Source organism: Anabrus simplex, chromosome 2, assembly GCF_040414725.1.
Source record: "Anabrus simplex isolate iqAnaSimp1 chromosome 2, ASM4041472v1, whole genome shotgun sequence".
Lineage (NCBI taxonomy): Eukaryota > Metazoa > Arthropoda > Insecta > Orthoptera > Tettigoniidae > Anabrus > Anabrus simplex.
Genome location: NC_090266.1, coordinates 615436827 through 615460969, shown reverse-complemented (window position 1 = coordinate 615460969; position 24143 = coordinate 615436827). Strand labels below are relative to the sequence as shown.

Below are 24143 nucleotides of genomic sequence, written 5' to 3'. Positions count from 1 at the left end.
AAAGGAATTGAATTAAGTAATTTAATAGATATATATTTACCAGATATTGTAATAGGAGTTGAATCATGGCTGAGAAATGATATAATGGATGCAGAAATTTTCTCACCGCACTGGAGTGTGTATTGTAGAGATAGGATAGGAATGGTGGGAGGGGGAGTGTTCATTCTGGTGAAAGAAGAATTTGTAAGCTATGAAAAAGTTAAAGACGAGACACATGAAATTCTAGGTGTAAGGCTCATTTCTAAAGATAATAGGCAACTTGATATATTTGGAGTGTACAGATCGGGAAAGGGTAGCACTGATGCGGATTCGGAATTATTTGATAGGATAGTCAGCTATGTGGGAAACGACATGGAAAGAAATGTGATTGTAGCGGGAGATCTGAATTTGCCAGATGTCAATTGGGAAGGAAATGCGAACGACAGGAAGCATGATCAACAAATGGCAAATAAGTTAATATGGGAAGGACAGCTGATTCAGAAAGTGATGGAACAAACCAGAGGGAAAAATATCCTGGATGTGGTGCTGATAAAACCAGATGAGCTCTATAGGGAAACTGAAGTAATAGATGGTATTAGTGATCATGAAGCTGTTTTTGTGGTAGTTAAAAATAAATGCGATAGAAAGGAAGGTCTTAAAAGTAGGACTATTAGGCAGTACCATATGGCTGATAAAGCAGGCATGAGGCAGTTTCTAAAAAGTAACAATGATCGGTGGAAAACGGTAAATAAAAATGTAAGCAGACTCTGGGATGGGTTTAAAGAAATTGTTGAGGAATGCGAAAGCAGGTTTGTACCTTTAAGGGTGGTAAGGAATGGTAAGGACCCACCTTATTATAATAGAGAAATAAAGAGATTAAGAAGGAGGTGCAGACTGGAAAGAAATAGAGTTAGAAATGGCTGTGGAAGTAAGGAGAAATTAAAGGAACTTACTAGAAAATTGAATCTAGCAAAGAAGGCAGCTAAGGATAACATGATGGCAAGCATAATTGGCAGTCATACAAATTTTAGTGAAAAATGGAAGGGTATGTATAGGTATTTTAAGGCAGAAACAGGTTCCAAGAAGGTTATTCCAGGAATAATTAATGAACAGGGGGAGTGTGTATGTGAGGATCTTCAAAAGGCAGAAGTATTCAGTCCGCAGTATGTAAAGATAGAGGAGGAGACTAAGGCCAAAGAAGTAATAAAATTTACATATGATAACAATGATATTTACAGTAAGATACAAAAGTTGAAAGATAGAAAAGCGGCTGGAATTGATCAGATTTCTGGAGATATACTAAAGACAATGGGTTGGGATATAGTACCATATCTGAAGTACTTATTTGATTGTTTGGTCGGAGGAGCTATACCAGATGAATGGAGAGTTGCTATTGTAGCCCCTGTGTATAAAGGAAAGATTGATAGACATAAAGCTGAAAATTACAGGCCAGTAAGTTTGACATGCATTGTATGTAAGCTTTGGGAAGGCATTCTTTCTGATTATATTAGACATGTTTGTGAAATTAATAACTGGTTCGATAAAAGGCAGTTTGGTTTTAGGAAAGGTTATTCCACTGAAGCTCAACTTGTAGGATTCCAGCAAGATATAGCAGATATCTTGGATTCTGGAGGTCAAATGGACTGTATCGCGATTGACCTGTCTAAAGCATTTGATAGGGTGGATCATGGGAGACTACTGGCAAAAATGAGTGCAATTGGACTAGACAAAAGAGTGACCGAATGGGTTGCTATATTTCTAGAAAATAGATCTCAGAGAATTAGAGTAGGTGAAGCTTTATCTGACCCTGTAATAATTAAGAGGGGAATTCCTCAAGGCAGTATTATCCGACCTTTGTTTTCTTATATATATATATATATATATATATATATATATATATATATAAATGATATATGTAAAGGAGTGGAATCGGAGGTAAGGCTTTTTGCGGATGAAGTTATTCTCTATAGAGTGATAAATAAGTTACAAGGTTGTGAGCAACTGCAACGTGACCTCGAAAATGTTGTGAGATGGACAGCAGGCAATGGTATGTTGATAACCTGGGTTAAAAGTCAGGTTGTGAGTTTCACAAATAGGAAAAGTCCTCTCAGTTTTAATTACTGCATTGATGGGGTGAAAGTTCCTTTTGGGAATCATTGTAGGTATCTGGGTGTTAATATACGGAAAGATCTTCATTGGGGTAATCACATAAATGGGATTGTAAATAAAGGGTACTGATCTCTGCACATGGTTATGAGGGTGTTTAGGGGTTGTAGTAAGGATGTAAAGGAGAGGGCATATAAGTCTCTGGTAAGACCCCAACTAGAGTATGGTTCCAGTGTATGGGTCCCTCACCAGGATTACCTGATTCAAGAACTGGAAAAAATCCAAAGAAAAGCAGCTCGATTTGTTCTGGGCGATTTCCGACAAAAGAGTAGCGTTACAAAAACATTGCAAAGTTTGGGTTGGGAAGAATTGAGAGAAAGAAGAAGAGCTGCTCGACTAAGTGGTATGTTCCGAGCTGTCAGCGGAGAGATGGCGTGGAATGACATTAGTAGACGAATAAGTTTGAGTGGCGTTTATAAAAGTAGGAAATGAATATGTTGATATTATTACATAAATTATTATTAATATTATTATTATTATTACTATAATTAATATTATGGATAATGGGTTGTATACAGTAGAGCAGGTGCTTTTGTCTCACTATTCAAGCATAGTGGGAGCTGGTAAGGAAGGATGGGTAAGGGAGCGCAGGACATACCCGTAAAAAGACGGGGTGGGACGGGCCCACTCCAAATAAGTCAGAGAAGGGAGATATGAGATAGACGGGAGGAGAGCGGCTCCAGTTTCACAGCGATGGCCATAATGGAATGGTGAGAAAAAAAGCATTGTCTTCTGGTAGGGTTGGTGAGGCCTTCATTAGGACCTCACGGATAGGGCCGGTCGTGTCATCATCGGGAGGGCGGCCTTCTTCTCACCAGGGGTGATTACGCGGCCGGACAGTAGTAGGAGTATTTAGGGGAGACGATGGACGTGGCATGAAGGTACCGAGGATGACTACTGTGGTGACCTTATCTTTAGGGGTCGCGTTTCCGGGGTATCCGACGGGCTTCATGGTTTGTCTAAGGAGTACGTTTGGGATGATCACTACTATTATCATTTATTGCGGGTAGTATTGTGTTTATTGGTAGTTTGTTTTGTCTATTTCTGTTTATTATTATTTATTTATGGTATTATTATTTTATTAGTAGTGTGTTTTGTCAATTTCTGTTTGTGGAGTTGGTGGCTTAGGTTGAACATTGTTTTTTTTTCTCATTCAGTGGATCGAATGGGTATTTGGTTACTGTGATCTGGAGAAAAATAATAGTGAAGAATAAAGAATAAAAATAAAAGTAGGAAAGATCACAATATGAAGATAAAGTTAGAATTCAAGAGGACAAACTGGGGCAAATATTCATTTATAGGAAGGGGAGTTAGGGATTGGAATAACTTACCAAGGGAGACGTTCAATAAATTTCCAATTTCTTTGAAATCATTTAGGAAAAGACTAGGAAAGCAACAGATAGGGAATCTGCCACCTGGGCGACTGCCCTAAATGCAGATCAGTATTCATTCATTCAATATTTTCCATGTCTTCTTGTACCACCTCCCCTCGATGTTCAACCTCATTCAACAGTATGTTCCAAGACTTTGTTAATGTCGTTGTTTCAACTTCTTCCCAAGACTACGCTGTCTAGTATGCCACGTCTTTCATGTTGATTCGTTTTAACTTTTCTATTATGTCGTTGCCATTGGCCATTTCCTCTATCAGGGATGCAAGGAGTTTCCACCGATATTTCCTCTTCAATGTTTCCAGCACACCTTGGTCCTTTGGCTGGCATAATGACGTCACGTTAGGAGGGAGGAACATGACTTTGATGTCACCACTTCTAAGTTGCTCTTCATTTGGTTGTGATGGAGCGTTGTCTAGTTGAAGAAGCACTTTCCTAGGGAGATTGTTCGAAGCTAGAAATTTTTCTACATCTGGAACAAACTGTGTAAAAAAAAACAGTCTTTAAAGATGTCAGCAGACATCCCGGCAGCCTTCTGATTCGTGTAATGGACTGGAAGATCATTAACAGAGATGTTTTTAAAAGCCCTAGGCTTCTTTGCTTTACCGATCATAAGCAATTTTGCTTTTAAGTTCCCAGTAACATTACTACAGGCAAGAACAGTAACTCTTTCCTTACTACGCTTGTAGCCAGGTGCAGACGTTTCGCCGTACCGTTTTTTTTCCACCGATCAAGCCACCCCTCACTGGCAGTAAAATTAGGGTCCCCTTCATTAAACGCCTTCTGGAAATACACCGCCTTTTCTTGGAGAATGGGGCCAGATATTGGCAGGCCCTTTTCCCGGTGTTGAGTGAACCAAAGAAATAGCGCTTCACTTACTTTTTCGTATTCACATTTTTTTTATTGATTTTCTAATTTTCAGTGCATCACTTGTTGCTCTGGTAGAGCACCACTTTTCAATTTCTTCCCTCTTTTTTCCAGTCTCCCACTGTAACACGTCCAACACCATAATCTGAAGCCACTTTTTGAAGAGTTTCCCCTTTGTCCAGTCTCTTTATTGCACTCAACTTGTCTTCCATAGAAACAATCACTTTCTTCCGTTTACTCGCCATACTCACAGAGGATATGAAAACTATAACATCCGCACCCAACCAATACTACAATGAACAATGACTGAAGACTCGCTGCACCTGTCCTTGAGAGAAAAACCGGTCCTATTACCAGCGATCAGGCCAGTACTTGTCCCACGGTTGCACCCTCCACACCGGGTGTCCCTGAATTTAGCCTCCACCAAAAGTTCAAATTAAGTCTACCAGTGTCGGATAACACAGAATGTCGGATAAGCGAAGGTCAGATGAGCGGGATTCTAATATAGAAAAAAAAAATCCAATGGTAAATTCGGTACTGAAGATATCAGGAAAAATATGCTCCTTCACTGATTCTTCATTATCAGTTTCACACTTCTCCAGATACAGTTTGTAGAGCTGTGAAATGGAGTGTACAGATGTTATATATGACATTGGAATTAGATTTCCGGCTGTAATGTGAAGTGTTCCTGGGAAAACTCTCTCTTGTCTTTCTCATGATGTCTTTTCTTTCTTCGTGAGGTCTGTTTTTATGATGGCCACACTTGTCTATAGGGGGTTTGTTCAAACCCCTTCTTGAAGAATCCTCTGCATTCAGGTTACCTGTAATCATAAGAAGGAAGCAAATTAGGCCGAAACATAAATATATTACGCGTTATAAAACTAAAGTATTATTTACATACCTCTTACAACTCTCAGGCGTTTGCTGGATATGCTACAGAATGCTGCCCTGCATAACTGAAGTTTACAACCAATTGTTTTGGATCCTCGACATAGTACAACCAGGCTGAGTGGCTGAGACGGTTGAGGCGCTGGCCTTCTGACTCCAACTTAGCAGGATCGATCCTGGCTCAGTCCGGTGGTATTTGAAGATGCTGAAATGTGTCAGCCTTGTGTTGGTAGATTTACTGGCATGTAAAAGAACTCCTGCATGACTAAATTCCGGCACCTAGGCGTCTCAAAAACCATAAAAGTAGTTAGTGGGACGTTAAGCAAATAACATTATTATTGATATAGTATTTGTAAATTGCATTTCGTTGCAAAAAATCAGGATGTAACCTATCTTTCTTGTGTGCTTTTCTGCAGTTATGTTTTTCTATAATGCCAAATAGATATGCATCTTGCATATTATAGCTAGGTAACTTGTAAAAGTCGAAAATTATACTTTCTTTATTTTCTTGAGATATTGTGCTATAAACACAGTATGTTGTTTTGCTGTTGTTGTTTACCAGGAGCAACTTTCTCAGATACCGAAACATACTCTTCTCCACGGTTTCGTAAAATTTTCATCTTTGTTTTACTCCACACCTGCACATTTCTTTTCCGCTTCTTAGACTTTGAAACATCGCCATTAACACAACAATCAGGCGAGGGAGGCATTTTGTCGCGTGCTATAGACGAGAGAGCGGTATGCTTCACACTGCTGCAGCAATATAGTCACGTGGTGAGAGTTGGGATGGGCCTTTACTCCACTCGCATGAGGGAAAGTTCAAAATATGTTACAAAGAATATGTCAAAACACCACCTATTGAGTAAAAATTGAAGTTAGAGCTTATGAACACTGATCGCAGATGGCTCCCAGATACCTATGCCGTACAGAACTGACATTTGGCCGTTGGTAGGGATGGGCCCCTCTTCCACTGAGCCTCTCAATTTTTACGGTATTCTATATAAAAATGCCTTTAGAATTAAACAAATTCAGACAGTTCACGAGCATTCTTAAAATGTAGATAAGCAATATACAAATTTTTTTACCCCCTGTGGGTGGGGGACACAGAAGAAGAATACACCCACGGTATTCGCTGCCTGTTGTAAGAGGTTACTAAAAGGGGCAACCAAGGGATGATCAAATTAGAACCATGATACTACTTGTAATTAATATCACCACGCAGGGAACGCCATGGGCTGCTTTTACTAGTGTGTAGTACCACTCTGTTGGTTGCACAATAGATTTGTGATTAGTAGCGACAGTGTGTGGCTCAGGGTGCATTTTACAGTACCTGTGATTCGCACCACTATATGAGTGACACCATGGTTCTGCCTTGCCTACGATTAGTACCCACTATGTGAGGAACACCATGGGATAGTTTTTTTTGCTAGTGGCTTTACGTCGCGCCGACACAGATATGGCGACGATGGGATAGGAAAGGCCTAGGAGTTGGAAGGAAGTGGCCGTGGCCTTAATTAAGGTACAGCTTTGTGTGAAAATGGGAAACCACGGAAAACCATCTTCAGGGCTGCCGACAGTGGGATCGAACCCACTGTCTCCCGGATGCAAGCTCACAGCCGCGCGCCTCTGACCGCATGGCCAACTCGCCCGGTTCATGGGATAGTGAGAGTCCCTGTGGTTAGTCCACTTATGTGAAGAACACTATAGATTTTCCGTTGCCTGTATAGGTTTGCTTTGCCTGTAAATAGTGACACAATGTGCAAAACATCATAGGTCTTTGTTACATGTGCATGTTACATTACCTTTGAGTAGTACTATAATGTGCGCAATACCGCAAGTCTGCGCTACTTTTGATTGGTACCGCAACATGACAAATACCATGGTTCTACTTTTCTGGTGATAAGTACCATTATGAGGGGCCGATGACCTGGATTTTGGACCCGTTAAGACTACAAGCATCATCGATTCAGCCTTGTGCTGTAGAAGCAGTCCCTTAGTCAGTAATACTATTGTTTAATGATAGTTTCTGTGAATGTGAGGCATTACGGGTCTGATCCACTGGTTGTTTTAAATTCTTATCCATCCATTCATTCTTCGTCCTCACGTTTTGAATTCTGGTCAGTGGAGGATTATGGATTTTTTAAATTGTCCTTACATTTCATCTCATTTCGTGCCGTTAGGGGCTGATGACCTAGATGTTAGGCCCCTTTAAACAACAAGCATCATCATCTTAAAATCTTGTTTTAAGAATGTGTTTCTAATGTAATGTCACCATCTTTATTGCACCAACAAGTGCCAAAAACACAAGATAACATTGGTTGACTGTGTGTTCCCCACAGATTTGGATGTAAAGGAGACCTAGGGCCGAATTCATAGTCAGCACTTATACATAAGTGGAACCCTTAAGTAATATGGGATCGTTTATAAGTATTCACTTACATGAGTTTACATTTCATGGAAAGCACGTTATACAGTAAGTATATCTGGAGATATGGCAATGCTGTATATTATGCCCATGCTTCCTGGATCGTGTAGTTCTGGCTACCAAATAGTGGGATGATCTACTGTGTTTTGTTTATTGAAGGACATCGCGCACAACATTTTTGAAATGAAAAGATCGTCTATGTTGTATTTGGTTATCAGAATGGATAAGAAAACAGCGAGCTGAGACGGCACCTGCAAGAACTTGTCGAAGTACATGCACATAATATAGAACAAGCAGACAGATGCAGCTTCTCATCAGAATATGAATGGCATGGGAAAAACTTGTTGTGGACAAAGCAAACTACGAAAATGCCCAGAGTCTAATTTTCCTCTTAATATAATATGTTTATAGTTATCCAGGTACTCGAACCTATACAAATACTCATCCAAATGAAGAATATCTAGCCTTACAACGCTTTTAATGATTTGACAAATATATCCGTAGCTATTATGTTGTAGTAAGCCTAATTACTTCCCCAATAAAATGTAAATAGTACGTTTTCATATGTGATGCCATAATTTCAGAAACTTCTGATATAATCCGGCAAGCGATTGGTTGACTGATCTGATACAATTAGCACAAGTCAACCTTAAAATAAATGGTGGTAGTGCAACACGTTCATTTTTCTTATAAACTCAAGTATAGTTCCTTACTATTCCATAGGCCTACAGTCTTGATAACTTATCAACTTGTAACATGTTTCCAATTAAGCGAAATACCGGCAATGTTGATGGTGATGACATTAATAATAATAATAATAATAATAATAATAATAATAACCTGAAATTAAGAGGTGGCATAAAATCTCAAAACAGTATCTTCATTAATAGTGAAATAGTGAGTCCTCTAGAGGTTATGTTCAATCTCTCACACAAAGGAACAAGAATATTCATAACTGTCACTTTACTAAAATGAAACCTTCTTTAAATTGTGGGTCACATTACATTTCGAGAGGATTTTCCATCTTTACTGTGTGCACGGAAAGCATTTTGTGAATGAAATGCAACATATTCAGCAAAATCATTATCCTCCATCTTGCTGCAATATAAGTGAGTCGCTTAAGTATGTGTGGGAGATCCACCTATAGCAATAAGTGGGACACTTTAGTAGGTAATATGAAATGAAACCTAGCTTATAAGGGGCGCTTATGTATAAGTACTGTCTATGAATTCGGCCCCTAGAGCACATTGGGAAAATATATTTTAAAATGTTAAGGGAGTAATGATAGCGGGATACAAATACAAAAGTGGGAAGATAAACATAGGAGAAGGAAGAGAAGGTATTTTGAGATTTCTTGTATATAAGAATAGAGAAAACATCTTAAATATTGGAATAGTGATAACGGACCCTGTAGCATAGTTGGTTCTATATTCAGGGTTGTGGGATCATACCTAGGCATGGTTGACATTTTAAGATGATAATTGAAAGATAACTGTGTCAGTAGATTGATTGACATAGGGAACCCCCATTTCAGCACAAATTTGTACGGCATCCCTCAAAATCTACAGCAGTTGAAAGGACATTAAGTGGATTATCATGTAACTGTTTTGAAATGTGGTCTTCCTTTGTTTCAGCACCTCAAGAAACAGAATCTGTGAAGCGACAGTACACCAAACTTGTTGATGCGTATGGCTGTGTTGGTGTCCTACAGCTCAATGCAGGTTTGTATTGCCCCCATTTTTCCCGAGCTAAGCCCAGCCATCGAGCGAGAGATCTCAAGGTGGACCGTTCGATCGTTGGCTATCACTTTCTAGAGGCATTTAAGGGATGTTAAGGATTGATGACCAAGCAGGATAAAAAGAAATGTTAAAACAACACTCTGACATTTATTCACATAAGCAAACAATAAATGAAAATATTCTTACTGATATATATATTTTTTTTACATAGAACTTCCATAATACTGATTTTCTTCCTCCTTATTTAGAGTGACACGTGTTCTTAATCTCCAGCCTTACTGTGCTGTAATGAAAACCAAAGAAAAATTAGGCCTCTTGCCTTTCCAAATCAGAATATTTGATTGAAAGAATGTAAATAAATCAACATAGAGGTTCCTAAAATAATTAACAACTGTCTTGCTAACGAGGGTTTTACAATAAATGTGTTCAAAGTTTTACCAATTCAAAGTAGTCTCAACACGTGGTTTTAAGATGTACTCAACTGAATTTATCATGTACAGTATTTAATATTAGTCAATGACACCAACATGAACTTCAGTAGAAAATGAAAATTGATTTCAAAATTAATTAATTATTATTTTTATTTTTATTATTATTATTATTATTATTATTATTATTATTATTATTATTATTATTATTATTATTATTATTAATTTCTCATCATATAATTAACCTATGTTTCACTGTCACACGATCGTGTTCTCATTAATTTTCCACTGCATCATTTACCTAATGATCGTCATTAGCATTTCAGAATAATTATTTTCAATTAATTATTAATGACTTGGTTTCACCATAACTCAAAGTAATCATGCGGCTAACGACTTCTACTTCTGATCTTTGTATTTCATTTCCATTCAAATTAATCTTAAAACATTTCAAAGTTCAACTATAAATGTGTCAGAAATTTACGTTACCCACGTGTGAGCTAGTTAAATAAATTTTATTTACAAATCGAGTGCCTTCGTAAAATAACGAGATGATCTTTCCTTTTAAATCTCGATAATGAGGAAAATAAATCCCTTTCTAGTCTTCCTCGACTTAAGTTGATCAAACTTTCCCTTAAGGGCATGAAAATTACTTCTTAAGGCAACACACAACAATGAGTGTAATCTGCGTCGCAGCAAGTGCACGACCGGATCAAATTAAATGGGACCAACATGATACAAGAGAAATATACATATTTACACACACACACACACACACACATTCACACTAGGAAACACGTCTTTTATGTACATTATTTACATCGAATCCTGTCTTGGCAAGTTTATTCATGATTTTTACGAGTGGTCAGGACGCGTAATATCTAGCAGAAATAATCTGTGTACTGAAATTATCCTTCATTAATGGTGGCTAGTGATTGAAGTCATGGGTATCACTTGGTAGAAACACATTTCACATATCAACGTAAGTTCATCTAACTCATGAAATTATAATGGAAGATTCTAGTAAAATCCATAACCACTACCATCGTTTGGGCTACAGGTTGAAACTATCGCGAGCGTGAGCCTTAATCGTATTTTTATTCCCTACCTGTGAAATACACTCGCAACACGTGCTCCAATAATTATAATCTATCTTGCGCTCCCAATACACAAGAATAAGTCAAATATCATCATTAAATCATCAATTGCTCAATTATACGTCAAATATCCCTCAGGATTGGTCATATTCCAGACCCCTCATGAACAGAGCACATTCAATCTCACATATAAGGACTCTACAGTAATTTTATGGCTCACGAGCGTTTAATTCTGTTTTACCCGATCTTTAGTCAATATTATTATTATTTAAGTGATTATTACATCTACTGATCCTCGTGGAATATCACAAAATTAGATGACCTCATCATAAATACAACAAGTGATCTTGAAAGACACTAGGTTCGACCCTATTCACTCAAAATGTACACGCAAATTTCAGTCCAGTAACTTTCAACATTACAAGGAAAGTAGATTTATCGTGTGGTCAGTGATTATTAAGTATAAAGCTCCTAAGCATGGGAAATCATTCAAAGACAACCTACATGTCTACTCTAATAGATTCAAAATTTCATTCACACGTACCTAGTCTACCACGACACCTTAAGAAGTGGAAAAATTAAATATTTCTAACTACAACAAACTAATAGATCTACGACTTAAAGAAGAAAGACCTCTAGTTGTACAAAAGGTAAGACAGATAAATTAAATTAAAAGGGTACTCAAGTTTTAGATGGAGTTCAATTCCCGTCGTCAGTCAATTATTCCAGCATTTTCCTCCGGCCAGATACGCCTCACATTTTACAGCTCCATGGAGGCTCTGCAGCAGGTGTCCCTCGATGAAGTTGTGTTGTCGGTGGTTGTGGAATTGTCCATCTTGAGGTGTTCATCTTCTAAGACGACTTCCGTAGAATGCCGGTCGCAAGCTGTAACTGAGATGACAAGATTAAGTATTTTGCACAAGCACACGTCGAATATCAATAGCTCTTCTACACAGTCACACTTAACTTGGTTCTTAAGACGTTTTTATTCCATAGGAATTCACTAATTCTCGCTAAATTCTGGCAAAACGGGCGTTGACTTGAACTGGAAATTACTTCTCCACGTGGTCCAATAACGTAGTTTCCACACAGCAGCACAGCGAAGAATATTCAGGGTAAGAGAGCGATTTACTCGAAACAAGGCCTTTTTATCTTATCAGCCTGGGAGGTGTGATCTTCAACGAGAACGGTAATTGGCTGATGGTCTCATTTAATTGGCTCAGACTATTCCAGATGTGAGTTGCGCGCGTGCGGCGGTAGTCACGTGGTTTGCTCTGACCTTGGCACAGTCCTGGCTGCGTATCACCCCTCTGAACGACGAAAAATACTCGTTCTTAGCTCGCCACTACTCCCCAAATGACATGCTGCAGTTCCAAGCAGACAATAAAACTTTTACTTTCCACTTGTTGAAAATATTCACAATATCGCCAATTTTAACGGGGACATCTCTCCCTTGGTTGGAGTATAATTTCGTTAGCAGATGAAATTATAGCATAACAGTATCCATTTCTATTGTTCCGGAAAATTGGCTGATAAATCACATGGTAGTAACGTAGTTGATCTCGCGACAGGTGTCCGTCCTCCTCAAGACTCGGAGTTCTTCGTTCCGCTCCTTGCATCCAGTAGCCTAGTCTCTCCATACAGGGTGTTCCACAAGTTTTGTTTCCATCTTCAATAACTAATTTTCCCTTTTAGTAGATGGTTACCCGGTGTCAGTTAATGGTGTAGGTGTTCGGTAGAGTCTTAAATTAGTGGCATTGTGGACAGCTTCATAAGATTTATCCAGACTTTGTATTTTATAAGAATTATTGCCAAAGACTTTAATAATCTTCTAGAGTCTGGAGTGAAATTTTTCCGGTATCGGATACGGCTTCATCTTGAAGGGTAGCCAGTCTGTCACAAGAAGTGAGTACTGAAAGTTAGGAATAAGACCTGGTTTGGAATCGAACAAGTTCTTATATTTCAGCAGTAAATTCCGAAGCTGGATCTGTTCCTCTTCCGTACCCATAGCTTGCCTTGACTTCTCAGAGATGAGATCGAAGGGGTGTACATCGTTATCGCCTTCTTCTAATACTTTATCCATGGCCATTAAAATTTCCTCAGAAGCCTCATGGTCTTCGGTTTCCCTCGGAGATAATGCGTTTGTCTCCCCGCAATAAGCATATGGATCGTTTACATTTGAAGGGTTTAACATAGCAATCTCGGAAAAATCCGCCTTCCTGAATTGAATGGAGTTTGACTGCATGTCAATCATAGCTTGGTAAGACATTAGGAAGTTTGCACCTAGAATAATATTAAATTTAATGTTGGACATGGCTAGGAATACTTGAGGAAATATCGTCCGTCCTATCTCGACATCCAACAATGTCTGTTGTTTACACATGACAGACTTGTCCGGTATTATGCCCTTAATTTTCACATGAGATACCGGTATGACAGGTATATCATTTCTGTCCCTGAGATCTCTCAAAATGCCGTCGAAATGACGCTAATTGTCGACCCAGTATCTATAAGACATTTGACATGAACATTGCAGATCCGTGCTGAAATAATAGGTAAAGTTGATGGTATTTCGCTGTTACGCTGACCAGCTTCGTCCAATAAATCTTTGGGCTTGGTAGTCCATGAGTCGACCTGTACCACAATCCATTCTTGATGTTTACTGACCATGCCTTCAGGATTCTTTCTGTCTACTTTCACTGGAGATGGAGTTTTTTTTTAACGGCACCTTGGCTGTGCTCCTGACTCGAGTTACTCTGTTGGCTTCCCCGAGCCTTGGCCTCTTGATATTGAAGGCTTTCCGCCCCCACGATATCAGGGTTGGTATCCTGGGTTTGGATTGCTCTTCGCCATCGTTCGCTTTCCTGTGTCGTGTTCTGCAGGTCCTTTAGGTATTTTTCCTTTTCTTCTTCTCGCCAGTCTCTCCTTCCTCTTGATTGGCGAAAGTCCTGGTTTCGTTTCCAGCTCCTTCGGTAGTCCGAGTATGGTCGCTTTCTCTCGTCACGTCTGGAATATTCCCAGTTTCTGGTGGGTCTATTTCTGCGTACGGGCGATCGATCACGAGGTGAATCTTGCCCTCCAGGGTTACGTTTCCACGTTCTCCTTTGGTTGACTGGTTTCGATTCCTCCTCCTTATTTGTTGTCACCTGATGGATCTGAGGTTCTGGGTTTCGTCCCTGACGAACTGGTTCCTTGGACGTCATATCTAATTGTCTTAATAACGCCTCAGCCTGGATTGCAGATTGTGTATTCGAGGCTATCATGATCCTCTGCACATCTGGTGGTAATTGACGTGTGATCAATTTGACCAACTCAGGTTCTGATGAGGGTGAGTCTAGCTCTCGTAATTTCCGTAATTGACTGGAAAGAAAATCCGCATATCTCGTGGGCGTGGAAGATGCATATTTCCTGGCATATAACTCCGTCCTGAGGTTGTATTGGACGTCGCTATTCCAGTACTTCTCCATGAATGCTTTCTTGAAACTTTCGAAATCGTCAAACGAAAATCGAAACGCAACGAACCAGGTATGTACTGAATCTTCCAGGAACTTTTCGGTGACTCTTAACTGCCTTTCTGGTGGAATTTTCGCATCGCGAAAGTAATCTTGCAGTTCCCGAATGAAGCCTTTCGGAGTCACGTTTCCTCTGACGTTATTAAATTTCTTGGTCTGGTCTTCGTGGAGACGAATTATATTGACTATCTGCGTCTGGCCGGTTGTATTTACTTGAGACGTATTTACTGTCGGCTCTGAAGAAATGTCAATTGTATTCGCAGCGCATGTTCCTACAGTTGCAAGTGGAGTTGACGTCTGACCTGTGCCGGTTACACGTTGCTCCAGTAACGCCTGCTTTTCTAGCAGTGAGTTAGTGACCTTGCTAGTGTTTTCATTCTGGACCTTCAGGAGGTGCATTTCATGTACAAGCTCCTTGATTCCATCCGTGTACTCCTTTCGTATCCCTTCGGTTTCAGTTTTAGACTCGGTAGTGACCTTGTGTATGGCATTCATCAAGGTGGTTTTAATTGTTTTTATTTCGCCCCAACTATCCTCAAGTGACTCGTGGATATAATCCATCCGTTCTGAGTTATCAACTTGGGATATCTCGATTTTGTCGAGAATGCCCTTTTCGACTTGTTGTAACTTTTCGTTTAATCCGAGGAATTTCTTTGCCCAAGCCGTTTTAGTAACGTTAAGGTCCTCTGCGTTCGTGTCAATCTTTCCTTCAATATTCAGGAATGATTGTTCAACTTCGCCCTTATATTTGTCAATTCCAGTTAAGATGTCCTGCTGAACGTTCGCCAATTGTTCACTGAATTCATTGGACATGCCCGCCATAGACTTGGCAATATTTTCGTTCACTTCCTTCTTCATGGTAGCGAAATCATTTTTAACTATCACGAGCTCGCTCTGCATTGAGGCTAGCTTGCCGTTAAAAAGTTTAATGTCAGAACATATCTTCCCTAAACCTTCTTCAGTTTGATTTTTAATGTCCGTCAATTTTTCTTCAATGGCTTCCCCGAGAGATTTTTCGAGATTTATTTGTGCGTCACTGAGATCACTGAGTCCTTTCTCTAAGTGCGCCTGATTATCATTAAGCTTTCGCTCTAAGTTTTCCTCTAAGTGTGCCTGATTTTCACTAAGTTTTTTCTCTAAGTGTAACTGATTTTCACTAAGATCATTAAGTTTTTTCTCTAAGTTATTTTGACTAGTATTCAAGTTGGCATTGATCCTCTCCTCCATAGCCAACAACATCTGCCTTAAGTCCTCCATAGTTACAATTATTCATTAAATGGCTATTCTGGTACTGGAAGGATTCTGATCGGAATACTGGAATGTTAGAGATCGAACTCCTCTAATTTACGAAGGCAGCGATTTGTCGATATTATGAAAGTTCCGAATTTTCACCAATATCGGTCACAATTATTAATCTAACTTTAATTAATTATCATCGCAGCAAATTCGAGTTTCTAATTACCAGCAAGAATTTTTGTCGTAAACAAGATCCATATAAGTTACATTTAACATGTGCTTATGTTAGCCACAATAATTTGGGCGAATAAATGTATCAGAGTCAGCCTAATTTAATTGGTCATCTGATCTTGTCAATGTCATAAACACTGGACAGCACAAGATAATTTTCGGGTTTGGATAAGCCAATCTCGAGCCCCACGCTTGGATTAAGCCAACTTAAATGCCCCCATTTTTCCCGAGCTAAGCCCAGCCATCGAGCGAGAGATCCCAAGGTGGACCGTTCGATCGTTGGCTATCACTTTCTAGAGGCATTTAAGGGATGTTAAGGATTGATGACCAAGCAGGATAAAAAGAAATGTTAAAACAACACTCTGACATTTATTCACATAAGCAAACAATAAATGAAAATATTCTTACTGATATATTTTTTTTTACATAGAACTTCCATAATACTGATTTTCTTCCTCCTTATTTAGAGTGACACGTGTTCTTAATCTCCAGCCTTACTGTGCTGTAATGAAAACCAAAGAAAAATTAGGCCTCTTGCCTTTCCAAATCAGAATATTTGATTGAAAGAATTTAAATAAATCAACATAGAGGTTCGTAAAATAATTAACAACTGTCTTGCTAACGAGGGTTTTACAATAAATGTGTTCAAAGTTTTACCAATTCAAAGTAGTCTCAACACGTGGTTTTAAGATGTACTCAACTGAATTTATCATTTACAGTATTTAATATTAGTCAATGACACCAACATGAACTTCAGTAGAAAATGAAAATTGATTTCAAAATTCTCAAAATTAATTATTATTTTTATTTTTATTATTATTATTATTATTATTAATTTCTCATCATATAATTAACCTATGTTTCACTGTCACACGATCGTGTTCTCATTAATTTTCCACTGCATCATTTACCTAATGATCGTCATTAGCATTTCAGAATAATTATTTTCAATTAATTATTAATGACTTGGTTTCACCATAACTCAAAGTAATCATGCGGCTAACGACTTCTACTTCTGATCTTTGTATTTCATTTCCATTCAAATTAATCTTAAAACATTTCAAAGTTCAACTATAAATGTGTCAGAAATTTACGTTACCCACGTGTGAGCTAGTTAAATAAATTTTATTTACAAATCGAGTGCCTTCGTAAAATAACGAGATGATCTTTCCTTTTAAATCTCGATAATGAGGAAAATAAATCCCTTTCTAGTCTTCCTCGACTTAAGTTGATCAAACTTTCCCTTAAGGGCATGAAAATTACTTTTTAAGGCAACACACAACAATGAGTGTAATCTGCGTCGCAGCAAGTGCACGACCGGATCAAATTAAATGGGACCAACATGATACAAGAGAAATATACATATTTACACACACACACACACACACACACACACACACACACACACACACACACACACACACACACACATTCACACTAGGAAACACGTCTTTTATGTACATTATTTACATCGAATCCTGTCTTGGCAAGTTTATTCATGATTTTTACGAGTGGTCAGGACGCATAATATCTAGCAGAAATAATCTGTGTACTGAAATTATCCTTCATTAATGGTGGCTAGTGATTGAAGTCATGGGTATCACTTGGTAGAAACACATTTCACATATCAACGTAAGTTCATCTAACTCATGAAATTATAATGGAAGATTCTAGTAAAATCCATAACCACTACCATCGTTTGGGCTACAGGTTGAAACTATCGCGAGCGTGAGCCTTAATCGTATTTTTATTCCCTACCTGTGAAATACACTCGCAACACGTGCTCCAATAATTATAATCTATCTTGCGCTCCCAATACACAAGAATAAGTCAAATATCATCATTAAATCATCAATTGCTCAATTATACGTCAAATATCCCTCAGGATTGGTCATATTCCAGACCCCTCATGAACAGAGCACATTCAATCTCACATATAAGGACTCTACAGTAATTTTATGGCTCACGAGCGTTTAATTCTGTTTTACCCGATCTTTAGTCAATATTATTATTATTTAAGTGATTATTACATCTACTGATCCTCGTGGAATATCACAAAATTAGATGACCTCATCATAAATACAACAAGTGATCTTGAAAGACACTAGGTTCGACCCTATTCACTCAAAATGTACACGCAAATTTCAGTCCAGTAACTTTCAACATTACAAGGAAAGTAGATTTATCGTGTGGTCAGTGATTATTAAGTATAAAGCTCCTAAGCATGGGAAATCATTCAAAGACAACCTACATGTCTACTCTAATAGATTCAAAATTTCATTCACACGTACCTAGTCTACCACGACACCTTAAGAAGTGGAAAAATTAAATATTTCTAACTACAACAAACTAATAGATCTACGACTTAAAGAAGAAAGACCTCTAGTTGTACAAAAGGTAAGACAGATAAATTAAATTAAAAGGGTACTCAAGTTTTAGATGGAGTTCGATTCCCGTCGTCAGTCAATTATTCCAGCATTTTCCTCCGGCCAGATACGCCTCACATTTTACAGCTCCATGGAGGCTCTGTAGCAGGTGTCCCTCGATGAAGTTGTGTTGTCGGTGGTTGTGGAATTGTCCATCTTGAGGTGTTCAACTTCTAAGACGACTTCCGTAGAATGCCGGTCGCAAGCTGTAACTGAGATGACAAGATTAAGTATTTCGCACAAGCATACGTCGAATATCAATAGCTCGTCTACACAGTCACACTTAACTTGGTTCTTAAGACGTTTTTATTCCATAGGAATTCACTAATTCTCTCTAAATTCTGGCAAAACGGGCGTTGACTTGAACTGGAAATTACTTCTCCACGTGGTCCAATAACGTAGTTTCCACACAGCAGCACAGCGAAGAATATTCAGGGTAAGAGAGCGATTTACTCGAAACAAGGCCTTTTTATCTTATCAGCCTGGGAGGTGTGATCTTCAACGAGAACGGTAATTGGCTGATGGTCTCATTTAATTGGCTCAGACTATTCCAGATGTGAGTTGCGCGCGTGCGGCGGTAGTCACGTGGTTTGCTCTGACCTTGGCACAGTCCTGGCTGCGTATCACCCCTCTGAACGACGAAAAATACTCGTTCTTAGCTCGCCACTACTCCCCAAATGACATGCTGCAGTTCCAAGCAGACAATAAAACTTTTACTTTCCACTTGTTGAAAATATTCACAATATCGCCAATTTTAACGGGGACAGTATAATAGTGTTTAGATTCAGCGGAGGTGTTCACACTGTCATATTTGCAATATTAATTGAGAATATGTTCATCCCCTAAACCGAACCCCGCAACGCAACAACTCCAAACGGCCATGGCCTACCAGGCGACAGCTGCTCAGCCTGAAAGCCTGCAGATATGAGGTGTCTACGAATCCTCTCAATTGTTGTTCTTGGCTTTCTAGACTTCGACCACTATCTCACCATCAGGTTGCACTTCCATTGTAATCATGTAGGCTGAGTGGAGCTCGAACCACCCCTCAGACCCACGTAAAAATTCCTCACCTAGCTGGGTATCGAAGTAAGCTCGTAAGAAGTAGGCACAGTAGCCCTAAACTGCGGAGTCAACTGTTTATATTGCTTATTACTGTAAATGTGAAGCAATCCATTCAACTTACAAGTTTAAAATCTTGCTTATTTCTATTAACTGCTTTTGATTTTCTTATCACTTTGAGGCTAGTAGTATGAATGTTTTCTTGTTTGCATGATCCCTTCTAATTTTTATTATTTTCTATTACTGAGTGAGTCAGCTTTGTGGTTCGAGTCCTTAGCTGTGAGCTTGTAATTGGGAGATAATGGTTTCAAATCTCACTGTCAGCAATCCTGAAGATGGTTTTCCATGGTTTCCAATTTTCACACAATACTGAAACTGTACCTTCATTGAGACCACGACCACTACCTTCCCAGTACTAGTCGTTTCCTATCCTTACATGGTCAGGAACCTTCTGTGTTATGGCGGTTTGGCGGCCGTGCTGATTCAAAGGTGGGAGGAGCAAGTTAGAGAGACTAAGGAAGAGGTGCAGAATTGAAGGAACTTACTAGGAAATTGAATCTAGCAAAGAAGGCAGCTAAGGATAACATGATGGCAAGCATAATTGGCAGCCATACAAATTTTAGTGAAAAATGGAAGGGTATGTATAGGTATTTTAAGGCAGAAAGAGGTTCCAAAAAGGACATTCCAGGAATAATTAATGAACAAGGGGAGTGTGTATGTGAGGATCTTCAAAAGGCGGAAGTATTCAGTCAGCAGTATGTAAAGATTGTTAGTTACAAGGATAATGTCCAGATAGAGGGGGAGACTAATGCTAAAGAAGTATAAAAATTTACATATGATAACAATGGCATTTACAATAAGGTACAAAAGTTGAAAAACCGGGCGAGTTGGCCGTGTGGTTAGAGGCGCGCGGCTGTGAGCTTGAATCCGGGAGATAGTGGGTTCGAATCCCACTGTCGACAGCCCTGAAGATGGTTTTCCATGGTTTCCCATTTTCACACCAGGCAAATGCTGGGGCTGTACCCTAATTAATGCACGGCCGCTTCCTTCCAACTCCTAGACCTTTCCTTTCCCATCGTCGCCATAAGACCAATCTGTCTCGGTGCGACATAAAACCACTAGTGAAAAAAAAGTTGAAAACTAGAAAAGGGGCTGGAATTGAGAAGATTTCTTGGGATATAATAAAGACAGTGGGTTGGGATTTAGTACCATATCTGAAGTACTTATTTGATTATTGTTTGGTCGAAGGAGCTATACCGAATGAATGGAGATTTGCGATAGTAGCCCCTGTGTATAAAGGAAAGGGTGATAGACATAAAGCTGAAAATTACAGGCCAGTAAGTTTGACATGCATTGTATGTAAGCTTTGGGAAGGCATTCTTTCTGATCATATTAGACATGTTTGCGAAATTAATAACTGGTTTGATAGAAGGCAGTTCAGTTTTAGGAAAGGTTATTCCACTGAAGCTCAACTTGTAGGATTCCAGCAAGATATAGCCGATATCTTGGATTCGGGAGATCAAATTGACTATCGCGATTGACCTATCTAAAGCATTTGATAGGGTGGATCATGGAAGACTACTGGCAAAAATTAGTGCAATTGGACTAGACAAGAGTGATTGAATGGGTTGCAATATTTCTAGAAAATAGATCTCAGAGAATTAGAGTAGGCAAAGCTTTATCTGACCCTGTAATAATTAAGAGGGGAATTCCTCAAGGCAGTATTATTGGACCTTTATGTTTTCTTATATACATAAATGATATGAGTAAACAATTGGAATCAGAGGTAAGCCTTTTTGTGGATAATGTTATTCTGTATGGAGTAATAAAGAAGTTACAAGATTGTGAGCAACTGCAACGTGACCTCGATAATGTTGTGAGGTGGACAGCAGGCAGTGGTATGTTGATAAACGGGGTTAAAAGTCAGGTTGTGAGTTTCACAAATAGAGAAAGTCCTCTCAGTTTTAATTACTGCGTTGATGAGGTGAAAGTTCCTTTTGGGGATCATTGTAAGTATGTAGGTGTTAATATAAGGAAAGATCTTCATTGGGGTAATCACATAAATGGGATTTTAAATAAAGAGTACAGATCTCTGCACATGGTTTTGAGGGTGTTTAGGGATTGTGGTGTAAAGGAGAGGGCATATAAATCTCTGGTAAGACCCCAACTAGAGTATGGTTCCAGTGTATGGGACCCTCACCAGGATTACCCGATTCAAGAACTGGAAAAAATCCAAAGAAAAGCAGCTCGATTTGTTCTGGGTGATTTCCGACAAAAGAGTAATGTTACATGTAATAAATATCATTTTTGTTCCGTATTGATGATATTTGATTGAAATAATAACGTTATGTTATTTATTAGACCACCTAATCAATACAAAATCGTCTTGGATGATAAATACATAAATTTGTAAATCATCCAAGACGATTTTGTATTGATTAGGTGGTCTAATAAATAACTTAATGTTATTATTTAAAAAAAAAGAGTAATGTTACAAAAATGTTGCAAATTTTGGGCTGGGAAGAATTTGGGGGAAAGATGAGCTGCACGACTAAATGGTATGTTATATGTTACCTGTTATAAACATCATTTTTGGTCCGTATTGGAAACTTACACTTCAAAAATAACCAAGGTGTTCATTAATCCACTTAACACTTATTTGGGACGTATTTGAGGGCGAAACATGTCCCAAATAAGTGTTATTGTTGTTTATGTAACCACTATAAGTGGCAATAAAAATATTGAATATGTGGATTAATGAACACCTTCATTTTTTAAGTGGTATGTTCCGAGCTGTCAGCGGAGAGATGGCGTGGGAGGACATTAGTAGACGAATAAGTTTGAGTGGTGTCTTTAAAAGTAGGAAAGATCACAATATGAAGATATAATTGGAATTCAAGAGGACAAACTGGGGCAAATATTCATTTATAGGACGGGGAGTTACGGATTGGAATAACTTACCAAGGGAGATGTTCAATAAATTTCCTATTTCTTTGAAATCATTTAAGAAAAGGCTAGGAAAACAGCAGATAGGGAATCTGCCACCTGGGCAACTGCCCTAAATGCAGATCAGGATTGATTGATTGATTGATTGATTGATTGATTGATTGATTGATTGATTGGTCCAGCTCCAGCTACGAGCAATGTCGCAGAGTTATTTGGTCCACCTGCTTGCACATGCAGGCAACCGGTCAGGACTAAGCGAGGAGTGCAAGGCCAGCCCTTCTGTGACACCCCTCTCTCATCTCCCTGGAAGTCTTTGGACACTTCTAGATACCTCAAGATGATTGGAGATAGTGACTATTCTGGAACTGCTAAGCCGGACTATACTATATAAGGCTGCCAGTCAGTGTTGTTAGTGCAGAGAGAGAGAGGGAGAGAGAGAGAGAGAGAGTGTGTGTGTGTGTGTGTGTGTGTATACTACCGTGGAGTACTGTGTGTTCTACCTTCCTGCCATCCTGCTTTCTTGGTCCATCCACCCATTGGTAGGGATTTGTGTTCGGTTTGTCAGTGGGTCTAATATAAACTCATAACTATACTATAGAAATCAAAGCAGGACAGGTACTAACATACCAACTTGTTAATGATAGATCAACATCTTACAATAGGATAAAAATGCATTACAAACATCCATAGAAATTCCCCTTTTGAATATTCACAAACATTATACCGATATAAACACTACAAAAATTTATTAAATGCTGGGTCTGTTCCCTCCATAAATATGGTTTAAATTATGTTTTTCGGTGACGTGAAATACCTTATTTCTCCTTTCTTCCCATTTGTGAACTTTGTAGTCTAAACAGATATAACACTTTCATTCCCTAACGTTCATTTAACGTGGGCAAAGATTAGCAAGGTTCGTGCTACAAAATTCCCTAGGATTAGGGACACAAATACATAAACACTTATCCAGGACCGTAAATTTCCCCCTAAAATATTCATTGACTCTACTATTGGCACGGTTTCCAATATGCAAATGAATGAGCTCAGAAACTCGCATTTCTTCTATAAGCATATGGGCTTACTTCCATTGGAACAAAAATACTACTTAGAAAAATGAAACCAAATACACACTAAGAAATATGATGATGATTATTATTATTATTATTATTATTATTATTATTATTATTATTTGCGAATGAGCCCATTAGGACTACGCAAAGTACTTAGAGACAGGCATTTGCCTTTCTTTGTGCCCACACTTCCTTCGTTCGTTTGCTGTGTGTTTCTTTTCTCTCTTGAGGCCATGTTGTTCCGGTCTTCTTCCTTGGTTCCTCCTCTTGGTCAGCTTGCCACTTATGAACTTTGGCTCTGAAGATAACCCGGCTTTGGATGTCTTCAGGTGTAATTCCTGCCCGTTTGAGATTTGTTTTAATTTCGCCAATCCATTTTATTGTCCGTTTTGGCTTTACTTCGGTTTTCATAAAATTCAACTATTTGCTTGGTAAGTCTGTCTGGGTTCATCCTTTTTATATGTCCAAAGAATCTTAATCTGCGTTTTCTGATGTCGCTGTGAATGTTAGAAAATTGTTTGATTTCCTGTTTCCCTAAGGCGGTACTCTTCATCTACGAGTTTTGGGCCTAAAATTTTTCTAATGATCTTGCGTTCCTTTTTCTGAATATTTTCTAGATCAGTTTTCCTGTTCAAAATTAGTGTCTCTGATCCATAGAGGCATTCTGATTTTATTACTGTATTATA

At 38.7% G+C, this 24143-nt stretch overlaps 1 protein-coding gene across 1 annotated transcript in view; it reads left to right on the top strand.

Annotated features, from left to right (window-relative positions):
- Synj (synaptojanin) overlaps nucleotides 1–24143 on the top strand; it is a 427286-nt gene that overhangs the window by 34217 nt on the left and 368926 nt on the right. Inside the window, exon 2 of the mRNA XM_068226016.1 lies at nucleotides 9348–9434. Coding sequence (XP_068082117.1) covers nucleotides 9348–9434 — 87 coding nt within the window. The remainder of the gene's footprint in view (nucleotides 1–9347; nucleotides 9435–24143) is intronic.